Source organism: Tachypleus tridentatus, chromosome 13 (assembly GCF_004210375.1).
Source record: "Tachypleus tridentatus isolate NWPU-2018 chromosome 13, ASM421037v1, whole genome shotgun sequence".
Classification (NCBI taxonomy): domain Eukaryota; kingdom Metazoa; phylum Arthropoda; class Merostomata; order Xiphosura; family Limulidae; genus Tachypleus; species Tachypleus tridentatus.
The window spans coordinates 105,327,558-105,350,996 of record NC_134837.1 but is presented as its reverse complement, the minus strand read 5'-3'; the positions used below and the strand labels follow the sequence as shown (position 1 = coordinate 105,350,996).

The 23,439-nt window shown below is 34.4% G+C and overlaps 1 protein-coding gene across 1 annotated transcript in view; it reads right to left on the bottom strand.

The window, feature by feature from the left end:
* Positions 1 to 23,439, bottom strand: part of LOC143239074 (RNA-binding protein Musashi homolog Rbp6-like) — a 120,200-nt gene that overhangs the window by 55,240 nt on the left and 41,521 nt on the right. The window contains exons 6-7 of the mRNA XM_076479869.1: positions 20,123 to 20,215; positions 3,983 to 4,031 (exon numbers count right to left, since the gene is read on the bottom strand). Coding sequence (XP_076335984.1) covers positions 3,983 to 4,031; positions 20,123 to 20,215 — 142 coding nt within the window. The remainder of the gene's footprint in view (positions 1 to 3,982; positions 4,032 to 20,122; positions 20,216 to 23,439) is intronic.

Genomic DNA, 23,439 nt, shown 5'->3' with positions numbered 1-23,439 from the left:
TGTTCTTGTGCATTACTCTTCAGTAGGGTTATCTCATTTGAACAGTTTGTCTTTGTATTATAAGTTTGATTACTTACAATACTTCCTTCCACTTTAAAAAAAAAAGGCCCGGCACGGCCAGGTGGGTTAAGGCGTTCGACTCGTAATATGAGGGTCGAGGGTTCGAATGCTCTTCGCACCATACATGCTCGCCCGTTCAGCCGTGGGGGCGTTATAATGTGCGTTCAATCCGTAATCTTACACTACTAAATTAGGGACGACTAGCGCAGATAGCCCTCGTGTAGCTTTGCGCGACATTCAAAAAAAGATAAAAGTTATTACATCATTAGTAAATCCGCCAGTTTTGTGAGATTGTCACAGCGATGGACTTCTTCTAAAGTAAGATATTATAAAAACTTAATTTTCCGATCTACGAGTCAAAGCCAGGAAACAACATTTAGTTTTACGACAGTTTGAGAAATGAGTTAAAAGCCACAGTCGCAGTCTGTATACAAATAAACATAAGACATAAATAGCATGCACTACACGGATCTTTTAAAACCAGTAAAGCAAATATGAAAATTGAAACATACTTATAAATTACAACAGTGAAAATTCTATATAACTTTGTTATAAAATACTTCCAAGGAATGTAAACAAGTTCGATTTTTCTTGAGTTTCTCGCGGACTTATAAATGACCGATAGAGGTGTCATGAACGTTAAACTACTGCCTTTTAAATAATAGTAAAATTATAGAATTATACCTGATCCATTCAATGCTCATTAAGGTGAATACAACTGAATACGATATGCATGTTTTTACCTACTTTAACTATAAACTACTGTAAACACATGGACAGCAGGTTCCCAGAAAGGAAAGCTACCAATGTTGTGACGTTTGTATAAGTTACTACTTCACATTTGGCGAGAAGATTCCATGTTATGGGCTCTGATATTTTACTGAAACCAAAGTCTACGGAATCACTATATCATAGTAAATTTCCAAAAATTTCTTCGACGTTTTTTCTCGATTTCCAGAGTAAATAAACAAAAATCATACAATCTAATATCTGATATTACATGTTCTATATTATTATATTCGTTAAGCATAGTATCTTTAAAATAATTTAGGCTACTATGGTGTAATGGTTTTACATGGAATTTCCCATTATTGTAAATCTGGTGATTTTATAAAGCATTTTTACTTATTGTGATTCGGTGACCCTAAAAGGAATTTTTATTACTGTACATCCGGTGGTTTCGTAAGAAACTTTATCCTAATGTTCGGTTTTATTAAGTTTCTACATGACCGTGATCCGGTGGTTTTATAAAGAATTTTCTTCTTTTGTGACCTAGTGACAACGGAATAGTCCCCCGCTGTTACAGCGGTAAGTCTACGGATTTACAACGCTAAACTCAGGGTTCGATTCCTCTCGGTGGACTCAGCAAATAGCCCGATGTGGCTTTGCAAAAAAAAAACATAAAAACACACAGGCAACGAAATAACATTTCTGTCCTGGCAGAAAGTGAAAAATAAAGGAAAAACACTTTATTTGAAGGATACAACAAAAACAAATTTTAACACATTTGGTAAAATTCTTGTTTCATCTGATAAGTAATTTTTTCTGCAAACTTCTGTGATATGCAGATATATCATATGTTTTATATCTGCTTTATTGACGTAAAGCTATTTTTTAATATTTTAGGTTATTTATATTCCGTATTGCAGTGGTATCAACATGTGTCCCAAAGGTCGTTAAGATTAACTTGTTCTAATCGTTGTTGTATTTCTAAGTTATCCACAGTAAGGTGATGTCGTATCAACCAAAGGGAGCATTGTAGCAACATATAGCACCTGTATTAAAATAATTGGCACTTGAAATCCTTTTCTGGCCGATTACGACTTTGACTAAACGTAATTGTCAACTAATGCTGTGAAGAAACAACTTCACTTTGACTGGACAAAGAAAGCGAGTTCACTTTGTTGAATGTAGGCGCGCCTTTTTTTTTAACGAATATCACTTTGAAGAAAAATGTGTTTTAGTTCTACAGAAATTAATCCTGAGAAAGAGAATGCTGTAGAACTAAACAAACCATAGTATTTTTCGTTTACTTCCTATATTAAAAATATCGTTTATTTAAGCATATTTGTCCACACTCGTTAAATTACACAATAAGAAAATCAGTGAAGTAACCCATTACACAACGCCCCTCTTATTTCTTGATCAAATCTGTTGTTATTTGCGGGTTTGCCTATCTGATGCTTGTTGGGAAATTTATTTTATTTGAAGATACTACATTTAAACATTAACAGTTAAGCACATCTGATTAAGATATCTATCTACAAGAGTACTTGTAGATTTATTTAGTTTCTGCGTCTTGCTGTAAACGCTGGAAGTAAACCGCAGAAAATAAATAAATCTCCTAATATCTTACAAACTCTTTCGTGAATAGTTAATATATTTGTAGTAGGCAATAAAGAAAAATTTCATCAAACTGTTCAGGGTCTAACAAAAAAAAGAAGGGAACTGGTTTACCTAAGGGTAAGTGCACGTGAGATTTTTTTAACAAATTCAAAGTGACCCATAAACAAGTCCGGCGTTAGCAGGTATGCGAGATACGTAACTACCTAGGACGATAAAATCAAGAAACGTTTTATATTAATTTTCCTTTTAATAGAATAACTTCCTCGTGCTTACTTTATATACCTGGGACTACGTACATTAGTACAAACATTGTACATTAATCAAGCTGAATATAAAACAAACATATATTAAATTCAAGAAATACTTTAAAGAAATACATCACAATTTTGTAGCTATAGAACAAAAAGTGAGGAAATCAAATTATTCTAAATATAGTTTGTTTGTTTTTGAATTTCGCGCAAAACTACACGAGGGCCATCCGCACAAGCCGTCCCTAATTTAGCAGTGTAAGACTATAGGGAAGATAGCTAGTCATCACTATCCACTGCCAACTCTAGCGCTACGCTACTCTTTTACCAACGAACAGTAGGATTGAGCGTTACATAATAACGCCATATAGGTGAAAGGGCGATCATATTTGGTGTGACGAGTATTCGAACCCGCAACCTTCAGGTTACGAATTGAGGGCTCTAACCGAACTAGAAATTTTCAGTAATGCTTTACTTGTGGTTAATTTTTTGGAGACATAAAAAACTAGCTGTGATAATATAACAAATCACTAGTAATGTTTTATACTGTTGGCTTTCTGTATTGGAAACTGCAAACAAGATAGCTGTCACAGAGTGACAGGCAATGGTGATGGCTTTTAGTACTTGTGTATAAATTGAGTAGATAAAACTGTGAATTTTAATAAACAATCAACAAATGAAATAAAAAGTTGTCCAAGCCTACAAAATGGTTTTACGAAATTCCGAAAGGTAATGAACAATTAACAGATGCATTAACAATGGAATGTTATTGTAGAGCTTTTTAAAGCGGTTTCAAGTGAATATTGTTGGCGGTATGTATTTTGTTTAGGGTCAAAGTCACTTACTCGAGATTAGAATTTTCTGATTATTTGTTTGTTTTGAACTTCGCTCAAAGCTACAAGAGAGTTATCTGCTCTAGCCGTCTTTATTTTAGGAATGAAAGACTGAGGGAAGGCACCTGCCGCCTACTCTTGGACTACTCTTTTACCAACAAACAGTAGGATTGACAGCTCATTATAATAGCACCACGGCTGAACCCGCGGCTTACATATTGCAAGTCGAGAGACCTGGACGTGCCGGTCCTCCTGATTAGATACAGTCAGTTAGGTTATGAACAGAAAATCTTATACAAGCTGAGTTCATTACGTGCATTACTTACTAGCAAAAAGACCCCCAGTGGCACAGCGGCAAGTCTGCGGGCTCACATCGCTAGAAACCGGGTTTCGATACCCATGGTGAGCAGAGCAGAGATAGCCCATTGTGTGGCTTTGTGCTTAATCTCAAACAAACAAACAAAAAAAAATTAACTGAAAGAACAACGGTCTTACCTCTGTGCCGATTGGTCTGTTTGTCAAACATAAGCATTCCGCCCTCTACCTGAAAAACGAGAAAACATCAAGGTTGACAAACTGCGATTTAATGTCAAACATCAAAGTTACATCACATCATGATTATGTGCGTCTTGTTTACGAAGCAGGCATCGAAAGATTTAAAGCTCTATACATAATGAGAGATATAGAAAGTAAAATACAGAGAACAGTGGACAGACACAAGGAAGCAAATGACTGAAAAACAAATAAATTCGTTAATGTTTAGTGAGGAGCTTACGGGACTAAAGGGCCCAGCATGGCCAGGTGGGTTAAGGCATTCGACTTGTAATGTGAGGGTTGTGGGTTCGAATCCCCTTCACACCAAACATGCTCGCCCTTTCAGCCGTGGGGGCACTATAATATGACGGTCAATCCAACTATTCGTTGGTAAAAGAGTAGCCCAAGAGTTGGCGGTGAGTGGTAATGACTAGCTGCCTTCCCTCTAGTCTTACGTTATTAAATTAGGGACGGCAGATAGCTCTCGAGTAGCTTTGCGCGAAATTCAAAACAAACAAACAATACTAGACTAAATAATTAAATAGAAGATACAAAATATCAGCTTTTACATTAGGCATGTTGTGGTTTTAATTATTACAATGTTTTGACCCATAGTGACATGTTGTGAATTTAATATTACAATATTTCGACCCATATTATCGGGTCATCGTCAGGAAAAAAAGGCCTTTACGGATGTAAGTTTTACCTGATGACAGTCCGATACTATAAGTCTAAGAGTAGTAATTATTAAAACAAGAACTTCCTTACTGTAAAAGTTGATGTTATTATATTTTTGCACACGTACGTTGTTGTACGAATATCTATTTTGGTTTTTTTCTCTGTAATCCTTAAAACAGGGTGATAAACTGCACAGGAGACACGTTTAATCGACCGTCCCACTGAAATATGAAAAAAAAATGTTGGTTTATAAATAAACTGTTTGTTTCTAAGCGCGCAATTACAAGATGTGTGCATTGCATTACGTCCGCCATGAGTATCGGATATTTTAGGGTTAAAAACTTTCAAGCTCACTAATGCGTTACTGCGGGAAGTTTCATAAAGTGAAAGAAACTGTTAATTTTTATGTTTAATAATCAAATTTCTGTACGTTTTTATCCCTAAGGTAATTTCTTTTCTTGATCCTTTCCACAAACTCGGACTTAAAAAGCAATAAAATGTTTCGTTTCACAAAACTTAATATTATATACTTTAGAATGATTCTTCTTATAATAAAGTAAAACCTTGTATACTTTCCACATTTCTGTTATTTTGATTGTGTATTGTACCGAATTACAGAGCTCAGCTGTGTTCAGTTAATAAATTGTTCAAATAACTTTCTTTTTTCAACACAGGTGTAACTTTAAAACCAGTCTCATTTAAAATGTTGATTTCGCAAGATATACAAAGCACTAGAAATATAAAGTTCCAGGAATAATGCAGGTTTTAAATAGTTGAGAGGCGAAACATACGAATAGGGTTTCATTTTAAAAATTTCAACAGCTGGCTACTTAAAATACAAATGCCTTTTAGCCACATTGAAAATGGAAATATAAACTTTTACTTAATCTTCTAGAGTTTTAAGAAAATTGCTATATAAAATTGGTATCATAACATACAATTACACAGTCTCACTTTATTTACAGGATCAAATTAACAAAACCAATATAATCAGTTGACAGATGTATTACCCCACATCTATTCAGGAAACAAAACGTAATTTTTATGAAAGCTACTCTTGCACAGACGCAGAAGCTTGCTAAAAATAAGTACTTCTAAGCTTTATTAATACATACCATGTTTACGAAAATTTCTAATTTTTTGTCTCTTGTCACTCACGCTAGCACACTCTACACAAAATAATATACACATATACTAGTATAAAAGCCTCTCAAAAACGGCAGGAACCATTGATGAATGATTAACAAAAATTGTAGAATTTAACTAAAACGAATATCTGTACGTTCAAAATGCACCTACTTTTCACTTATTTCATCAGCTTCAAAGCAATTATTCAATCGCCATATTTTAAATAAAAACTACGCAGAAAAATTAAATTTTATCGTGAATAAATGGACGTGTGTGCTTTGAATGAGATTTAAATAGCACTCTTGAACCTTTTCACTGTGTCCTAAGTCAGGAAGCAAAAAACATAGTGCGTACATTTCGAAACATTTTCAACTCTTTCGACTGTACAAAAGATAAATATTTGGTAGCAATCAACGTTGTTTTTTTATGTTTGAAGGCCAAGTAGGTAATATATATGTTAAAGAATGAAACTAATATTTATTAGTTAACATTTATTCACCACTTAAAACGTTTTAAACACTGACTCTATAACGTAAGTAATAGTAGGCATATTTGTAGTTTAATTTAAGCATTAAGCCTAACACATAAACGTAACGTAAGGCGTAACTGAAACACAACTTCGTAAATTTTAATTTGCTTTTGGCTACAATGTAGTGTCATAAAACTTTTGTTGTATCACCGCATTTAACACAGAAATAAAAAATAAAAGCAAACATTTTTAACAAATCAACGTGAATATTAAGCATTCAACATAAGTACCATAGTTGGCCTAAAAACAATCAGGTGGTGATATTGTTGCTAAGCGACAATTTATATTCTTGAGCATTACCCAGAAAAGGAATGTGAAAGCGTTCTTGACAGAGCGACAAAGGGAATGAGTCTTTTGTTGTTAGTTGTATATATATTTCATTGATTTGAGTAAAACTTCTCACAAGGAAGATTTGATTAATTATTCATATCTTGTTGACTTCTCACAAGTTAATAAGATTACTATAAGACTTTGTTTAAATACTTGTATATTTTATTGATTTCATGAATTTGTTTGCTGAATTTCGTGCAAAGCTACACGAGAGCTATCTGAGCTAGCCGTCCCTTTTTCTGAAGCGACAGACTATAAGGATCACTGCTATAGTAAGAATCATCCACCGCTATATCTTCGGCTGCACTTGGCTGAGAACACCCATGCACAGTCACACAGAGATACGGGAAGAGGTCTACACACTGGCACATCGAACACTGAACCGCGTTCGGCCAGATGTTATCAAAACTAGCAAGTTCATTGCAAAACAAAGTTATGTAATAATTATATTTAATTAGTTTGAGCCAAACCAGTAGAGTTATTACAAAACTGGTGTGTAATTAAATTAATTTATTTTTGTTTTATTCAGATTTACAAACTCTTGTGGTTTAAGTCAAACAGAGAGTTTTATCACAAAATACGTTTGTGAAATAATTCACATTCTAATGGTGTAAGACAAATAAATGGTTTTAACACAAAGCAAATTTGTGAAATTATTCATATTCTGGTGATTTAAGCCAAACACACAATTTTATCAAAAGCACATTTGTGTAATTATACAGTCTAGCTAGAGACTTTTACACTTGGTACGTTTGTTTCATTATTAACTAAAAGCGATACCAGCCATAAACAAACAAATTTGTGTATTTGTCAATATATCCTTCGTATCAGCCATCAGCCAAACGACAAGATAAATCGCAGGTTTATTTTTCATCCGTTAAGAAGAACATACTGACTGTTTGCCTCGAAAAAACACTCGTAGTTTTGGTGAAAATAGTTTCGTGAGAAAAAGTCTTCAATTTACTCTATAAATTTACTTTTCAAAACTATTTTCTTCTTTCTTAGACAAGATGGTTCTGTAGATCTAATTCACTATGAAATTAAACGACATTCCTCTACAATCTCCAGGTATCCCATTCAGTTAAGCTGGTAACTTGTATATTATTTTCGCAACGAGGACTCTTTCCTTTTATAAATTCGACATTCGTCTGTAATTCGGAAGACAGATACAAGCAATACGTGATAGAAAAATAACATAGAAACCTAAGAACCTATATTTGGCTTTAATCTATATTGGTTTTAGATTTTCAAAACAATTAATTACTTTGGCAAATAATGTTACGTTTCACAACTGAGAAAATAAAATGAAATGCAGATGTCTTAATTTGAAAGCGAGGATTTTCTTCTAACACGCGTTTCTAACATTAAACTACTTCGTTGCAAAATGACAAGGATATGTACAAATTTTTAAAAGGAACAATAACGTAATCAGGAATCAAAATACGTTTTTTTTTTTGAACTTCGCGTAAAGCGACACGAGGGCTATCTGCGCTAGCCGTCCCTAATTTAGAAGTGTAAGAATAGAGGGAAGGCAGCTAGTCATCACCACTCACCGCCAACTCTTGGGCTACTCTTTTATCAACGAATAGTGGGATTGACCGTCACATTGCAACGACCCCACGGCTGGAAGATTGAGCATGTTCGGTGCGACGGGGATTCGAACTCATGACCCGCAGATTACGAGTCGAACGCCTTAACCAACCAGGCCATGCCGGGCCTATCAAAATACGAAATATATCTTCAGTGATCAATTGTATCTTTTGTATCTATGTGTCAGTTTGCTGCTCCCAAAGAAGAATGAAAGGTTTTTGTTTGTTGTTAAGCCTAGAGGTTTTATGCTATAAGCCTTCAGACCTACTGCTGTTACACCTGGTGGTGGTAAAAGCTAGAACATCTGTATGTGTATGCTGTATTTGAATAAAGCTAAAAGTTGAGATGTTAAAGAAATGACAAGAAAGCTTATTTTAAAAGGTCTAAAGGTGGTTAGTGTGTGTGGACTCGTTCCCATTTCGAAGTCATGGATGAGTTTTAACATTAAACACCAACGTCTACTATTCAGCCAGACAAAAGTATCTCAAAAGTTCACTGTGAGTCATGTTGACTAGCTGCCCTCTGTGTAATATATCAGCTCAAAATTAGGGGCGACTATGAGTATATAGCCCTTTTATGTAGATTTGCACGAATATCAATCTTCCATAACAATATCATTTTTGTTTATGGTGTAGATTGTGTTATTTAACTTATATCAAAGCCAGCGTTTGTCAAATCATATCATGTCACGCTTGATTTCTCGAAATAGGAGGAGTCATAAAAGCCAAAAGCCCTTTCAGCCATGGGGGCGTTATTATGTGATGGTCTATTCCACTAGTCGTTGGTAAAAGAGGAGCCCAAGAGTTGGCGGTAGGCGGTGATAACTAGCTGGCTTTCCTTTAGTCTTACACTGCTAAATTAGGGACGGTTAGTTCAGACAGCCCTCGTGTAGCTTTGCCCGAAATTCAAAAACAAGCATACAAACAAAAGCCAAAATACATTTATTCGGATAGAATACTTCTATTATTGAATACGGAAGTGCAAGGGGCCAGTGAGGAGTGTGTGTGCCATGTAACCTTATAAGTGTAGTGAGTGTTGGTATAATAAGCCTAAAGTAAAGAGTGTGAAATCACCTAACTTAGAGCCAAGTGCATAAAATTTATCGTTTCAACTTTAAACTTAAATCGTTTCTGAATTAAGCTATTTTCTGTTATGTATCAACATTTTTAATTAAAAAATTGAATCAAAGGAGACTTGTAACGGATTTACTAATGTATATTTAATTTTAATGTAGATGTTTGTTTTGGTTAAATATGTATTTAGAAATGTATGTTCAATGTATATTTTGAAAGTATTGCCTGTTCTCTAAATTTGTAGAAGATTCTCGAGCGTAAGAATCAACAATTTTAGATGTATGTATGTAAAATATCAGTATTGTTGCATGGGCTGAAATTTCTAGAAAATATCCTCTCAAGCGTATGAAATGTAATCAACGCAACACGTAAAGAAACAGTTTAATAATATTGTTGGTTCGCTGCAGTCAGTATACTATAAACCTCGGAAGTTATAATTATGATATACGCTGATTAACAGGAAAACTATAGATATTTAACCAGGGAATTTTATAGATTTTAATATTACAAACCGTTCAATTTCAGAGAATTACCTTCGGACGTGAGTATTTCTAAGAGAAAATTAGATATTGCTTGTTTCTCTTATAGCATTCTCATAGAATCCGCGACTCTCAGATTACGAGTTGAGTGCCTTAACCATCTGGCCAAGTGTGTGTTTGCGTTTTCTTATAGCAAAGCCACATCAGGTTATCTGCTGTGTTCACCAAGGAGAATCGATCCATGATTTAATGTTGTAAATCCGAAGAGTTAGCGCTGTCCTAGCGGGGGACTCGTCGGTGAAAAACTTATAAGTGTGCTCAGTGAAGCAGTTAGCTAGCTCGCCGTCAATAGAAGTGTACCTGCGTATCAACATAGAATTAATTCGCACTCCGTGCACCGTCGATAAAAGTTTCAGTTCCAGATTATAAATAAGACACATTATTGTTTGTGACTTTGTAACATTTTTGTATATAAATCATTATTTGTAATAACCGTTATTATAAGTTATATTGATGTATGTATACTAAAATATATTTGTGTTAATAGAGAAAATTGTGTTTATTAATATTATTGGTAAATATCATGAATTTGACACATATTAAGATTCAATTAACTTCTAAATTAAAATTTCAGGTTATTTGAAATCGCAATACTTTAACATACATAACATAATAAATCAGAGACTCATCCGAGATAAATTATAATACACAACAGACTAAATTAAGAAGTCAATAAATATTTTCCTGTTTTGTTGTCGCAATACATTAGCGAACATAAGATAATAAATCAGAGACTCATGCGAGATCAATTATAATACGCAACAGACTAAATTAAGAAATCAACAAATATTTTCCGAGTTTTTTTCTGTACATGTTATTTTATACTTTCTGTACATAGACTAACAACAATATTAGGTTACTAGCTGGAATGACCGTTCCCTGGTCAGAAGGTATGTGAATCAATAATTAATGAAAGATTATCTTGGGACATGAAAAGTTGCTTCCCTTTTATGGAATTGTATAAAACGCAAATCACCCATAAAAACCGTTAATGTGAGTGTATCTCCGCACGGAGTAGCAAACCATCGTTGTAAATTCGGTGAAGATCCATCAACAGGAGCTAAGTTGTGGTAAAAAACGCACATAAAAACCGTTAATGTGCGTGTATGTCTGCAGGTACATAGCAAACCCACATGGCAAATTTGATGAAGATCCATCAACAGGGGCTAAATTGTGGTAAAAAACGCAAAAGCTCCAATGTAAAACTGAAGATTTCTATGTATCTCCTCCCGGACACACTGAACCTCTATAGTCAGTTTGGTAAAGATCATCTAAATGGGACGAAAATGTGCAAAAAACACAAGAAAACAACACAAAAACACCCCTAAAACTTGGAAATTTGTATGTTTACACGAGCATGAACCTAATGTACTTCCATATGAAATTTGATAAAGATTCATCTACAAGGGCGATATATTTGGTTGGTTTAGAATTTCGCGCAAAGCTATATGAGAACTACTTGCGCTAGCCGTCCCTAATTTAGTAGTGAAAGACCATATGAATGGCAGGTAATTTGCTTGTTTGTTTTTGTATTTCGCGCAAAGCCACACGAGGGCTATCTGCCTAGCCGCTCCTAATTTAGCAGTGTAAGACTAGATGGAAAGCAGCTAGTCATTACGACCCACTGCCAGATCTTGGGCTACTCTTTTACCAACGAATAGCGGGATTGACCGTCACGTCATAATGCCCCACGGCTGAAAAGGCGAGCATGTTTGGTGTGACGAGGATTCGAACCCGCAACCCTCAGATTACGAGTGGAGTGCCTTATCCACATGGCCATGCCGGGCCTAGCGGTGTAGCCTCTTAAAGTTAAATCTGATGAGTTAGATTAGATATCCTTACGGCCTAAGTATATCGGTTTATACCTCTGAGCTACTGAATTGAAAGAAAGATGCTAGCTACCCCGCAGCGTCTGCCATCACTGGAGCTTTACTCGTCTGTTTGAAATAAAAAAGGAAGTTAGCTTTTACTTTCATAGTCTACTCACATCTGAAAGAGTAAAACGTCTTAGCTGCATCAAATCTATAACCTTGAACTCTTTGATACGCAGCCCTATAAACTGGCTTTAAGAGACACCCAATGTCATAATGATACAGTATCGTGTAATTACTTTTCTTTATCCTATTTTTTCCAGGCAATATTGATTTGTTTCTATTGATCAAGTCTTTATTTTTAGGAACTTATGGAGACAACTTAAATAAGAAAACAACTTCCCAAGAATTTTGTTTCTAAAATCTATTCTGTATAAAAGTTAATTTGCATTTTATTACATTCAACTGATTTGATACTTGTCATATATTGTGTGAAACATTATCGGTAAGTAGTCACTCTGCCTTTGTTAGTTAGTGTCGGTAACGACTAGCAATAAATAACAATTCACTGGTTAGGCTATACCGTTAAAATACTTGTTTGTTTGAAGTTAAGCACAAAGCTCCACAAAAGACTATCCGTGATCTGTCCACACGGGTGACGAAACCAAGTTGCTAGCGTTTTCAGTCCGGTGATATACTGCAATGACACTGTTGGGCGTTAAAAGATATTTTTCAGGAGAATTATTCTCAACATTGCATCAAATACGTAATTGACGCTCTTCCTTGTATCTAATAACAGAAAATGTTGACATGAAAAATACGGAAATTACCAACTGCATAACGACTACAACGATTTTAAAAACTTGTTATTAGGAATTGTTTTTGTGTTTCGTCTGGTTTCCAAACATAGAGTTATTTTAGTTTTGAGATGTTGATATCGTTTAAAGCAAATTTTATTTTATTTTTTTCTTTTTCTTACAGTTTCTCTACTAATATCTTATCGTTATTTTGAGTCAGTTTATTTTATGGTAACTTATTATTAAAGTAGCTTTATACTAATTAGACATTAAAATGTCCAAATGAAGTGTAATAAAGCTCAGAGTTTTTCAAGTTTCGAGCTATTATAAACGGTAATGAAGTGGTGAAAATATGATATTTTAAGAAATTTAAAAGTTCAAAGTCAGAGCTAATCTTCATCTCAGCTTTGAACAAATGTTGCTCGACAAAATTGTACATTCGTGTGCTGTACCTGCATCAGAACAACAACAAAAAAAGAACTGAGTTCTCAAACTTAAAGCTGTTTTATAAAAAAGATTCAGAGTTTCGAAAATGCGTCAAGGGCCCGACATTGTTAGGTGGGTTAAGACGTTCGACTCGTAATCCGAGGATCGCGGTTTCGAATCCCCGTCGCACCAAACATGCTCGCCCTTTAGCAGTAACGGCGTTATAATGTGACGGTCAATCCCACTATTCGTTGGTAAAAGAGTAGCCCAAGAGTTAGCAGTGGGTGGTGATGACTACCTGCCTTCCCTCTAGTCTTACACTGTTAAATTAGGGACGGCTAGCGCAGATAGCCCTCGTGTAGCTTTGAGCGAAATTCAAAAGCAAACAATCAAACAAGATGCGAAAAGGTCTGGGAAAGCTGGTGTTAGGTTTACCACAGTAATTTTTCAGAGAACTGAAACTAGGCTGAAGATTTTATTTTGGTCCAATTGAGAAAGGTATAACATTTAAAATATTAACTCACCGTTGACGTACCTTTCACCAAAGCAATTATTTTTTGTCTCTGCGTGTAAATTAATCACGCAAAGGACTCTTTAAATGTAAAGTCTGAAAAGTGAGGCACGATATGACACGCGAAGGCGTTTTAAATAAAATATGTGTAATGTTGAAAATATTTAAAAACACTTTAAATATCTAACTTGGCGCTTTCCAAACAAACTTTATAACACGAAGTGGGGTTCCAGTGGCACAGCTGCATGTCTGTTGACTTACAGCGCTAGAAGATAGGTTTTGTTGCTTTCTGCTTAACTTCAAACAATACACGAACTGATGACCTTGTAAGTTTTCGAATGCCCTGTAGTTAAAAACAACTATAAAATTAATCCTGTTGAAAAATATTTTCAATCACAATTTCACTGCATTTATATCATTAGTCTTTCGATTCAAGGTAGACTTTCGGTTCAGCATATTCAATATCTGAAAAATGCAATGATTTATTTTTTGGCTAGAAAAATTATACCGAAATGTTGTGATATAGAGATTACTTCATATTCGACAAAAACATATGTTGCTTTAAATAAGGTAACACATTTTCAAATTAGAGACATTTTCAAGTCATTACACCGACAACTTTAACTTCGTGGTTTAGTTTCTTGCAGAATTTTAAATGTTAGCAAATTTAATTAATATATTCATTGTAATATAATCTAATTTAACTATGAAAGTGAATTTATTTGGTTTATGACACAGTGGTATATCAAAATACATCATTGAAACCTCCATTGAGGGTCTGTCATTATCCCGCTCGCTGACAAAGATAGCTGTGTCGTTGTTGCAGATAAGGCTTGTTTTAAATTTCGCGCAAAGCTACGCTAGCCGTCCCTACTTCAACAGTGTAAGACTGGAGGGAAGGCAGCTAGTCATCACCATCTACCGCCAACTCTTGGGCTACTCTTTTACCAATCAATAGTGGAATTGATCGTCACTTTATAACACCCCAACGGCTGAAAGGTCGAGCATGTTTGGTACGACGGAGATTCGAACCTGCGACTCTCAGATTACGAGTCGAGTGCCTCAACCATCTGGCCATGCCGGGCCTATAGATAAGGAAGATCACAAGAAGAAAAGTAAAGGTATTTTGGGTGATAGTTCCATTTGTTAAATAATTAAATATCATCCCACTATATATACACCTTAATTAAATCGCTGTATGACCAAATACTGATTACTAAAAGAGCTGTACAAATGTATACAATCCAGTAACAATTCTCTCATCTCACTTCTCTTTAGACTCTCAAAAAATACAAAGAACGATATACCATTAAATCCTATCGTATATTTTTTCAGTATATATATGTGAGAAAATACAGGAAATGAAATACTCAATCATAAGTTTTATACAAACAACTAGAATGTGCTGGGATCTCTACTGTCGTACTGGACAGGCTTTGAGCTCGTACTGTGGAATCTTACAGTAGTGGACAGGCTCTGAGATTGTACTGAACATCGTATTTTTGAAGAAATAAACCGAGAACAAACCACGATGTAAAAAATGGTGAACTATGAAAAGTTTCACACAGATTTGTAAAAACTTTTAAACTCGCGTTTGCGCAATTAATATATATACAAAATGATATTGTGATACTTCTACTATTAATACTCTACACGTAACCGTTACACGACATTTCACCTCAGCCTGCGCTTAATACAGTATCTCACAACTATATCTTATATATTTTGTGTCAAGGACGGCAATGACACAGATACATGGCTAAACAAGTATAAGCCCTATAATTTAAATATGAACTTAAAGTATCACATAGAAAAGAAATTAATGTGAATGAAACTCTTAATACGTTATATAAGAAACAACTTAATATCAGTTTACGACTATATATATATATATCCTGTTTCTAAATACGTTAGATAGCTGCAAAACAACTGATCAAGGAATTTTTAAGTATATAAAAGGATATAATTGTAGAAACGTACATTATTATATAGTTGTAGAGGGGTAATAATCTACTCTTCATCTGCTACAAAAGAAACACGCTCTCTATTGATATCTTAAAGTTCTATAAAAAGGAAAGTCAGCAACTTATACTTCAAAATGTTGTTTTAGAAAGAAGTTAGTATCAACTAGTAGTTTTCAATATATATATGAGGGAAGTTAATGGTGTTTTATATATATAAGACTGTCTGTAAATTTTAAAATGACAATAACAGATAATTTTGAAATTATAAATGGAAAAAAGTCGATAATAATCACAGAAGCAAATATTTTAAAATTTCCAATGGAATGTTAACATTATAATAATTCATACTCCAATTTATTGAAAGCAAATACGAACAAATTTTTTTCTTGTATAATAAAGGATGACCTTGATAAATAAATGCCTTTTGCACATAGTTTCCTTAAGAACTTTTATTATTTGATTTCCTGCTTCGAGAGCACCTCAACAAAAACGTAGCAATACTTTGAAGGTATAATTTAGAAAACGAATAAACAGGAAGCGGTACCACAAAGTCAGTTATGTTTGTCTAAAACTCGTCAAATTGCAAGTTTAAGCTTCGTAAAAAACTTTATTTTGCTATTAAATGAATTACAAACGACTACATCAATTGATAATGCTACATCAGCACGTGGAAAAGGCGTGGTCCAGAATACAACATGTAAATTGTGTCGCTTTCTTTTCTACTATAAGATTGTGAAAGAAGTAAAAAGTTAAGTTCGTCTTCTGGATGTCACTTTTTGTAGATTCAGTTGACTAACTTGTCCACCATCACAATGTCAAATGTGAGATAATGCATCCAATAAATAATAAAATATCCAGTTAGATGTATGAGATATTTACACCAGTACATTATGAATACCGTTTTGTATTGTTCCAATGTAATCATACGTAAATTAATAATAATTTGGTCGAAAACGTACCACTTCTTTTCAATTCTAAACGCAGTGGCAAATTTTAAAAATTGTTCTATTTATGCAGAATAGCTGATGTAAAAGAAATTGACTCTATTTAGTAATGTATTCTTAATCTTCTTGAAACAAATTATGTGTGGAGTCCTGGTGTATATCGGCCTAAAATCTATATGAATAATAACTATTACAACTATGTAAGGCTATTCAATTATCATTTTAAATACCACCAGCAACATTAGCAGCAATAAATAAACAGAAGTTTTACCGAAAGTTAAACGGAGTCAACCTCATTTGCAACGATAATATAAAGGGAAAGCAACTACAGAATACCCGCCGCTAACTCTTAGGCTACTCTTCTGAGACAATTAATGGGATTTCACTGTCACTCTTACAATGAACCCAGTGGCCCAAAATACGGAGTTTTTCTCTTTTTTTGAGGGGGATAAAACATGCATACAACGAACTGTTGTTATATCATGTCTTATCACATCTTATTGTAATTTATCGTACAATTTTTTGTTTCTAACATTAATATTGCATTAAAGGGAATTCATTTTTTTAAAGAAATAGTTTCTAGAATAACGCCATACTCTAATACATTATCATACTTAACTTCACATATGAATGTTGTGTTTAGCAGTAACAATGGTGTTTAAATGAAGGATACTACGGACGTTCGATCTAACATTGTAAATAGGAATAAAAATTATCATATCTACGCTATCAATATTAGTAAAGTGTTCTCCATTTGATACTACAGAGCATAAATGTTCCTGATCCGGCTCTGATTATAAATAACAAATATAATTGCTCTAAAACTGAATTTATTGTTAAAGCGTATTCAATCAGATGTTAAATATAGTGACTAGACACGTTCTACCTAACAATTAAATTTTCTTGCTGAGCGCAAGACTGTACACTGAATGTATGTACTGTACTAGCCACAAGGATTGAACCCCTTATAAGCTCTCGAGCTTATCGGAAGGGCATTGGATGCTAAGAAAACAATAAAACATACATTTTACCATCGCATATCAGCTCAAAAAATGTAACAGTTTCATTTACGAATTGTTTTTCATTAAGTATTGATTCTTTGTTTGTAGTTAAACACACAAAGCTACACAATAGGATATCTATGCTTTGTCCACCATGGGTATCAAAACCAGGTTTCTAACATTGTAAGTTAGCAGATATACCACTGCACCACTGGCTGGCAGATATTAACAGAAGAAAATCCTGTCTGGTTACGTTCAACGCAAACAGAAATAATTGATGTTTAAAACTAGAAATCTGTCTATTTCTTCAAGCTTAGGAAATTACCGAAATTATTTACTGTAAAGGAATGTAAGTTTGAATGGAATTAGTTTCGTAGTTTAATTAATTTCTCATGCCATTCCTTGTCGATTTTGTTTGCTTTGTTGTTTTTTTATCATTTTCTAACCTTCAAATTAACTAACGACTATTAATGAAAATTATAATATTTTCCCCAAATTTCTTTCTTGAAACGTCGTGTAAATTACAGCCACTATTGCCGGTGATGTCTTTAACGTTAATGAGAAATCGTTCGATATGTCATTTAAATACAATCCCAAGTAAAATAATTCGAAGTATTCATTAGGTTGTTTTCATTCTTTAGCGCTTTAAGTACCGAATATGTCAGTTGTAGGTGTCGTTGTAATTCATCAAAAAGTGAACTACTCGTATAATGCCAAAACTTTAAATGCAACGGATACAAATTAATAAGTTACGCCAAATAATGCAATATTAAAGCAGTATCATTAGTTATGTATATACTATTTGGTCAGGACGTGTTCTATATCGTTCGTTCATATGACAATGATGTACACCATCCGTTCATGACATTTTCTATACGATTCCCTTCCTCATGATATATTATTTGCTTTTCGCTAATGGCGTATTCTCTGTCCTTTGGTCTATACAACTCGCTCATGACGCGTTATTATCTAAAGTGGATACTCTTAACCAAAAGCAGAATTCATTGTCACTTTTACAACGCACCTACAACTGAAAGCGAGAAGCGTATTTGAACGCAATGTTTCTAAACTGACACCCAATCCAATTTTCTAACCATTAGCTCAGGCTTAGGCCTTTAAATAATCAATTATATATCAGGAGTTACCTAGTGGAGATACCAGAAACGACGTTTGTTTCTACCGTTCTGCAGTGAAAAATAACAATGTACTTTAAAGTATATTATGATGATTCTGAAATGTATATTTTATTTCACAATAATTACTGAACATTTCTTGGTATTCGATGCAGGAAACAAACACTGTTTCACTGTCTGATACTTTCATGTTTCTTTAAATACCAAAGTGTTATTGATGCTTCTGTAAACACAAAGATAGAACGGAAGCTGTTCTGATAAATCTAAACATATAGATCGCTTCACGTTAATAATTTCATAACAAATCCAGCTACTTCTATATTGAATTTCTTTGTAATTCTACGTCAAAAACAATATAAAAGTTTCCAGGTTTCCATAAAACTTTCAGAACGTATAACGTTTCACTACAGCCTAAGAAATTAAAACATATTTTTTGTTTCTGTTGAAAGAAAACACTTGCGACTAAATGATGAAATTAGACAAAATTTACTAGTCATATAACAGTGACAACTGTGGAACAGCATGGTCAGAATATATGTGTATAGTTAACGAGACAGTGACAACTATCGAACAACGTGGTCAGGATATATGTGTATAGTGCACGATACGGTAAATAACTATCGAACAACACTGTCAGGATATCTGTGTATAGTTGACGAGACAGCGACAACTGTGGAACAACATTGTCAAGATATCTGTGTATAGTTGACGAGACAGCGACAACTGTAGAACAACATGGTTAGGAAATATGTATATAGTGCACGAGACGATAAATAACTATCGAACAACACTGTTAGAATATTTGTGTATTGTTGACAAGACGGTGACGACTTTGAAACAACATGGTCAGGATACGCGTGTACAGTACACAAGAGAATGAATATAAGAAACATAGACTACATTTTTATTTGTTGTTGTTTGATATTAAGCACGAAGCTACACACTGAGCGATACGTGCTCTGCCCACCATGGATATCAAAACCCGGTTTCTAGTGGTATAAGTTCGCAGACATACTACTGTGCCACTGGTGGGCATATTTTTAGACAAAACAGTAATAACTGTCGAAGCACATGGTCAGGGTGTATGTGGACAACAGACGACAAGATGAATCACCATCGAAAGCAACATCGTCAGGATACGTAGTGTTAGATAATGTGATAACAACGAGTCAGGATGCACGTGAATATTAGACGAGATGGTAAATAACTGTGAGAAACACAGTCAAAATACATTTTACAGCAGACAGAACAGTAATAACTGTCGAACAATATGGTCAGAAGGTGTGTGAATAATAGACGAGACAGTGATAACTTTCGAACGAAATCATCAGGATACATGTAGAGATAAGAAAAATTCAAAAGTTGTCTTAAAACTCAAATGTTTATATCTCTGTACTCAAACATTTACATCACTTGATATTGAATCTCATATATGATGTTTTTGTAATTAGATATACATATCGATTTGTATAAATCAATAAGGCGTATGGAATGGTTAGCAGCGACAGTCGAAGGTTATCAAGGATATCAGTAAGCACAGCACCCTAAGAATGGTGTGTTTTGTACTGCTGTAAGTGGTGTTTTCCTCGCATGTGCGAGTGGGGAGTGTGTTTCTATCCTCTAGTGATCAATAAACGCACTACTTACCAGTCCATACTGCTCGAAGTAGTTTCTGAGATCTTCAAGAGTCGTCGGCGCTGATAGACCTCCAACAAACACCTTCTTTGTTCGAGTTGCAATCTGTAACAAAATATCGAGTGGTTAATGAGGTGATAGGGAGGTCTCGTGGAATCCATTTATATTCAATATTCGTGTGTTTATTATACTTCTCTATAATTCGCTGATAAACCTATTTAAAATGTAATGACAACTCATGGAAAAAATATTAAAAAGATTAAAGCAAAATTCAAAACTGAATATTAAAAATATATCTTCTTACGTTGCAATGATCATTAACCTGTTCTTGTTGTTAAATATCTGTTATCATTGTCTTCATTATTGAACTTTCTCTGAAGAAATATCTAACAGAGCGAACCATCCACTAATTAAACCCAACCGTTCATCCATTCGTGCACGTTCTGAAACTACAGGCTATAATATTTCAATCAACAATTTGTTTATCATCACCAGAGAATCTTCAAACCGTGACACAGCCCGGCGTGGCCAGGTGGTTAAGGTACTCGCCTCGTAATCCAAAAGTTGCGGGTTCGAATCCCTATAAAAGCGTTACAATGTTACGGTCAATCCCACTATTCGTTTGTAACCCAAGAGTTGGCGGTGGGCGATGATGACTGGCTGCCTTCCCTGTAGTCTTACATTGCTAAATTAGGGACGGCTAGGGTAGATAGCCCTAGTGTAGCTTTGCGCGAAATTCAAAACAAGCCAGCCCTTGACCTCTACATTAAAGAAAGTCTACTTATAGTTAAAAAAAACCGCCCGACCCTTAACGATTCACAAAACTCTGTAGATCTAAAATTATTCTAAATTTTCACACTCAGATCAGCCGTTGTATTATAAATATATACATACATATAGATAAACATTGTTCCATTCGTCCTTTTCACGCCCTTTTTTAATAACTAAGTAAATTAATGATTATGTTATACTGTATTATAATCTCAGTAATAATTATCTTTATAGCACAATTTTAAGATGAAATAAGTTATTTCGAAACTCTCCAATCTTGTAAATAAACTTTTATGTTTTATCAACCGTTTCGTCTTCATAATAAATATTTTTTCATCAATACAATACCGTGGTTTACAGACGCGCTCTCCCAACATAATAACTGCTCGTCAGTCTTGAATAAGACCTTAATTCTACTAAAAGTATTACTAATATCAGAGCATGTAATACATTAATTTATAGAAATATCATATTTAAACCAATTTAACTCTACGTTTAAAACAATTCCACATTTAAAACGACATCGATAAATACGAGGTATATGCAGTAAACCACATTTCAGACATAAACGTGTTTTTTAAAAAACTTTAATTTATTAGTGCATAAAAAATTCATGTAATAATGACTGTTCTCTTTCCACGTAAACGAATAAGTGCTCCTATAGCTTGCCATTAAACCTTCTATTACAGTTATAAATGTGCTCAAAAGATGTATTTGTATGAATACCATAAAAGTTGATCGTGTAAAACAAAAAACCGTTTGAACAGCAGGAATTTACCATAACATAGCCAACCTTCCTTAAGTATAGTTGAAATCAAGGCAGCCTTCCTTGAATACAAGAAGCATCTACCATGACAGCCGCGCAGTCTCAATTGCGATAATATACAACAGTACTTAAACATAGCCTCTCATCCATTCGTGCATGTTCTGGAACCACAAGTCACAATATTTCATTTAACGATTTCTCTATCATCACCACAGAATCTTCCGACCTTAACCTCTACATTAAAGAAAGTCTACTCATAACTAAAGACCGCCAGATCCTTAACGATTCACAAAGATCTTAATACCTAAAAATTGGTCTAAGTGTTCACACTTAACTGAGCTATTGTGTAATATAAATATATATAAAAAATATTTTACCGCTTTTCTTAATAACTACTTTACCTGAAGGAAGTATCGTCATTCAGGTACTTAAACACTGAGCTATGCAGCTTTCTTTAACTACAACTGAAACTGTCACTCAACTGTTTATACGTACTTAGATAGCCAATGTTACTTAACTACAACACGAACAGCTACTTAAGTGGTCAGCATTCTTTAGGAAGACAAGAATTATTACTTCGACAGTTAGCACTTCTTAACCACAACACCAGATCGCACTTAAGTGGCCAGCTTTCCCTAACCACAACACAAGTCCTCACTGAGGTGGCCAACTTTTTTTAATCACAACACTCCTAACTTAGGCGATTAGTTTTCTTTAACCACAGCATGAATTCTCACTTTGGTGAGCAGCTTTATGTAACTGCATCATGAATCTCCACTTAAGTGGACAGCTGGCTTTAACTTCAGTATGAATTATCACTCAAGTGGACAGTTTTTCTTTAACTGCATCATGAATCGTTACTTGGGTGGACAGTTTTCTTTAATTGAAGCATGAATCCTCATTTAGGTGGGCAGTTTGCTTTAACTGTGATATGAATCCTCACTTAGGTGGACACTTTTCTTTAACTGCAGCATGAATAGCTTGGTGGATAGCTTTCTCTAACTGCAATCCGAATCCTAACTTAGGTTACCAGCTTTCCCGAACCACAATATGAATACTCAGCTTAACAGCCAGATTTTCCTTAACTCTACTTCACTTTCCTTTATAAAGTTGCACTACATCAGCTATATTAATGCTAATTTAAGAATCTGAGAAGCTGCTAAATCTTTCTAATTATAAACAGTTTCAAGGATCTACATATAACTTTCAATGTTTCATGTTAATAGTTATAGAATACTTCAAATTAGGGGTAAATGTATCATGTCCTTATCCGTGAATATAAATAATCGCGAGTTCACAGATAATCAATTTTACGAACTTATTTCAGCCTCTACTTGTCTCTAATTAAACAGAGTATGCTATTATCTACTCACGTACATACTAAATATTACTGTTAATAAACATATCTTCTCTTGTCAGTTAAATGTCAATGTTAACAAACATATCTTCTCTTGTCAGTTAAATGTCAATGTTAACAAACATATCTTCTCTTGTCAGTTAAATGTCAATGTTAACAAACATGTCTTCTCTTGTCAGTTAAATTTCAATGTTAACAAACATATCTTCTCTTGCCTGTGAAGTGTTAATATTACTAAACGTGCTTTTACTAGCCAATTAATTGTTCTTTCTACTAAGTACCAAATTAGCAGCCCGGCATGGCCAGGTGGTTAAGGCATTCGCCTCGTAATCCGAGGGTCGCGGGTTCGCGGGCGCTATAGAGTGACGCTCAATTCCACTATTCGTTGGTAAAGAGTAGCCCAAGAGTTGGCGGTGGGTAGTGATGACTAGCTGC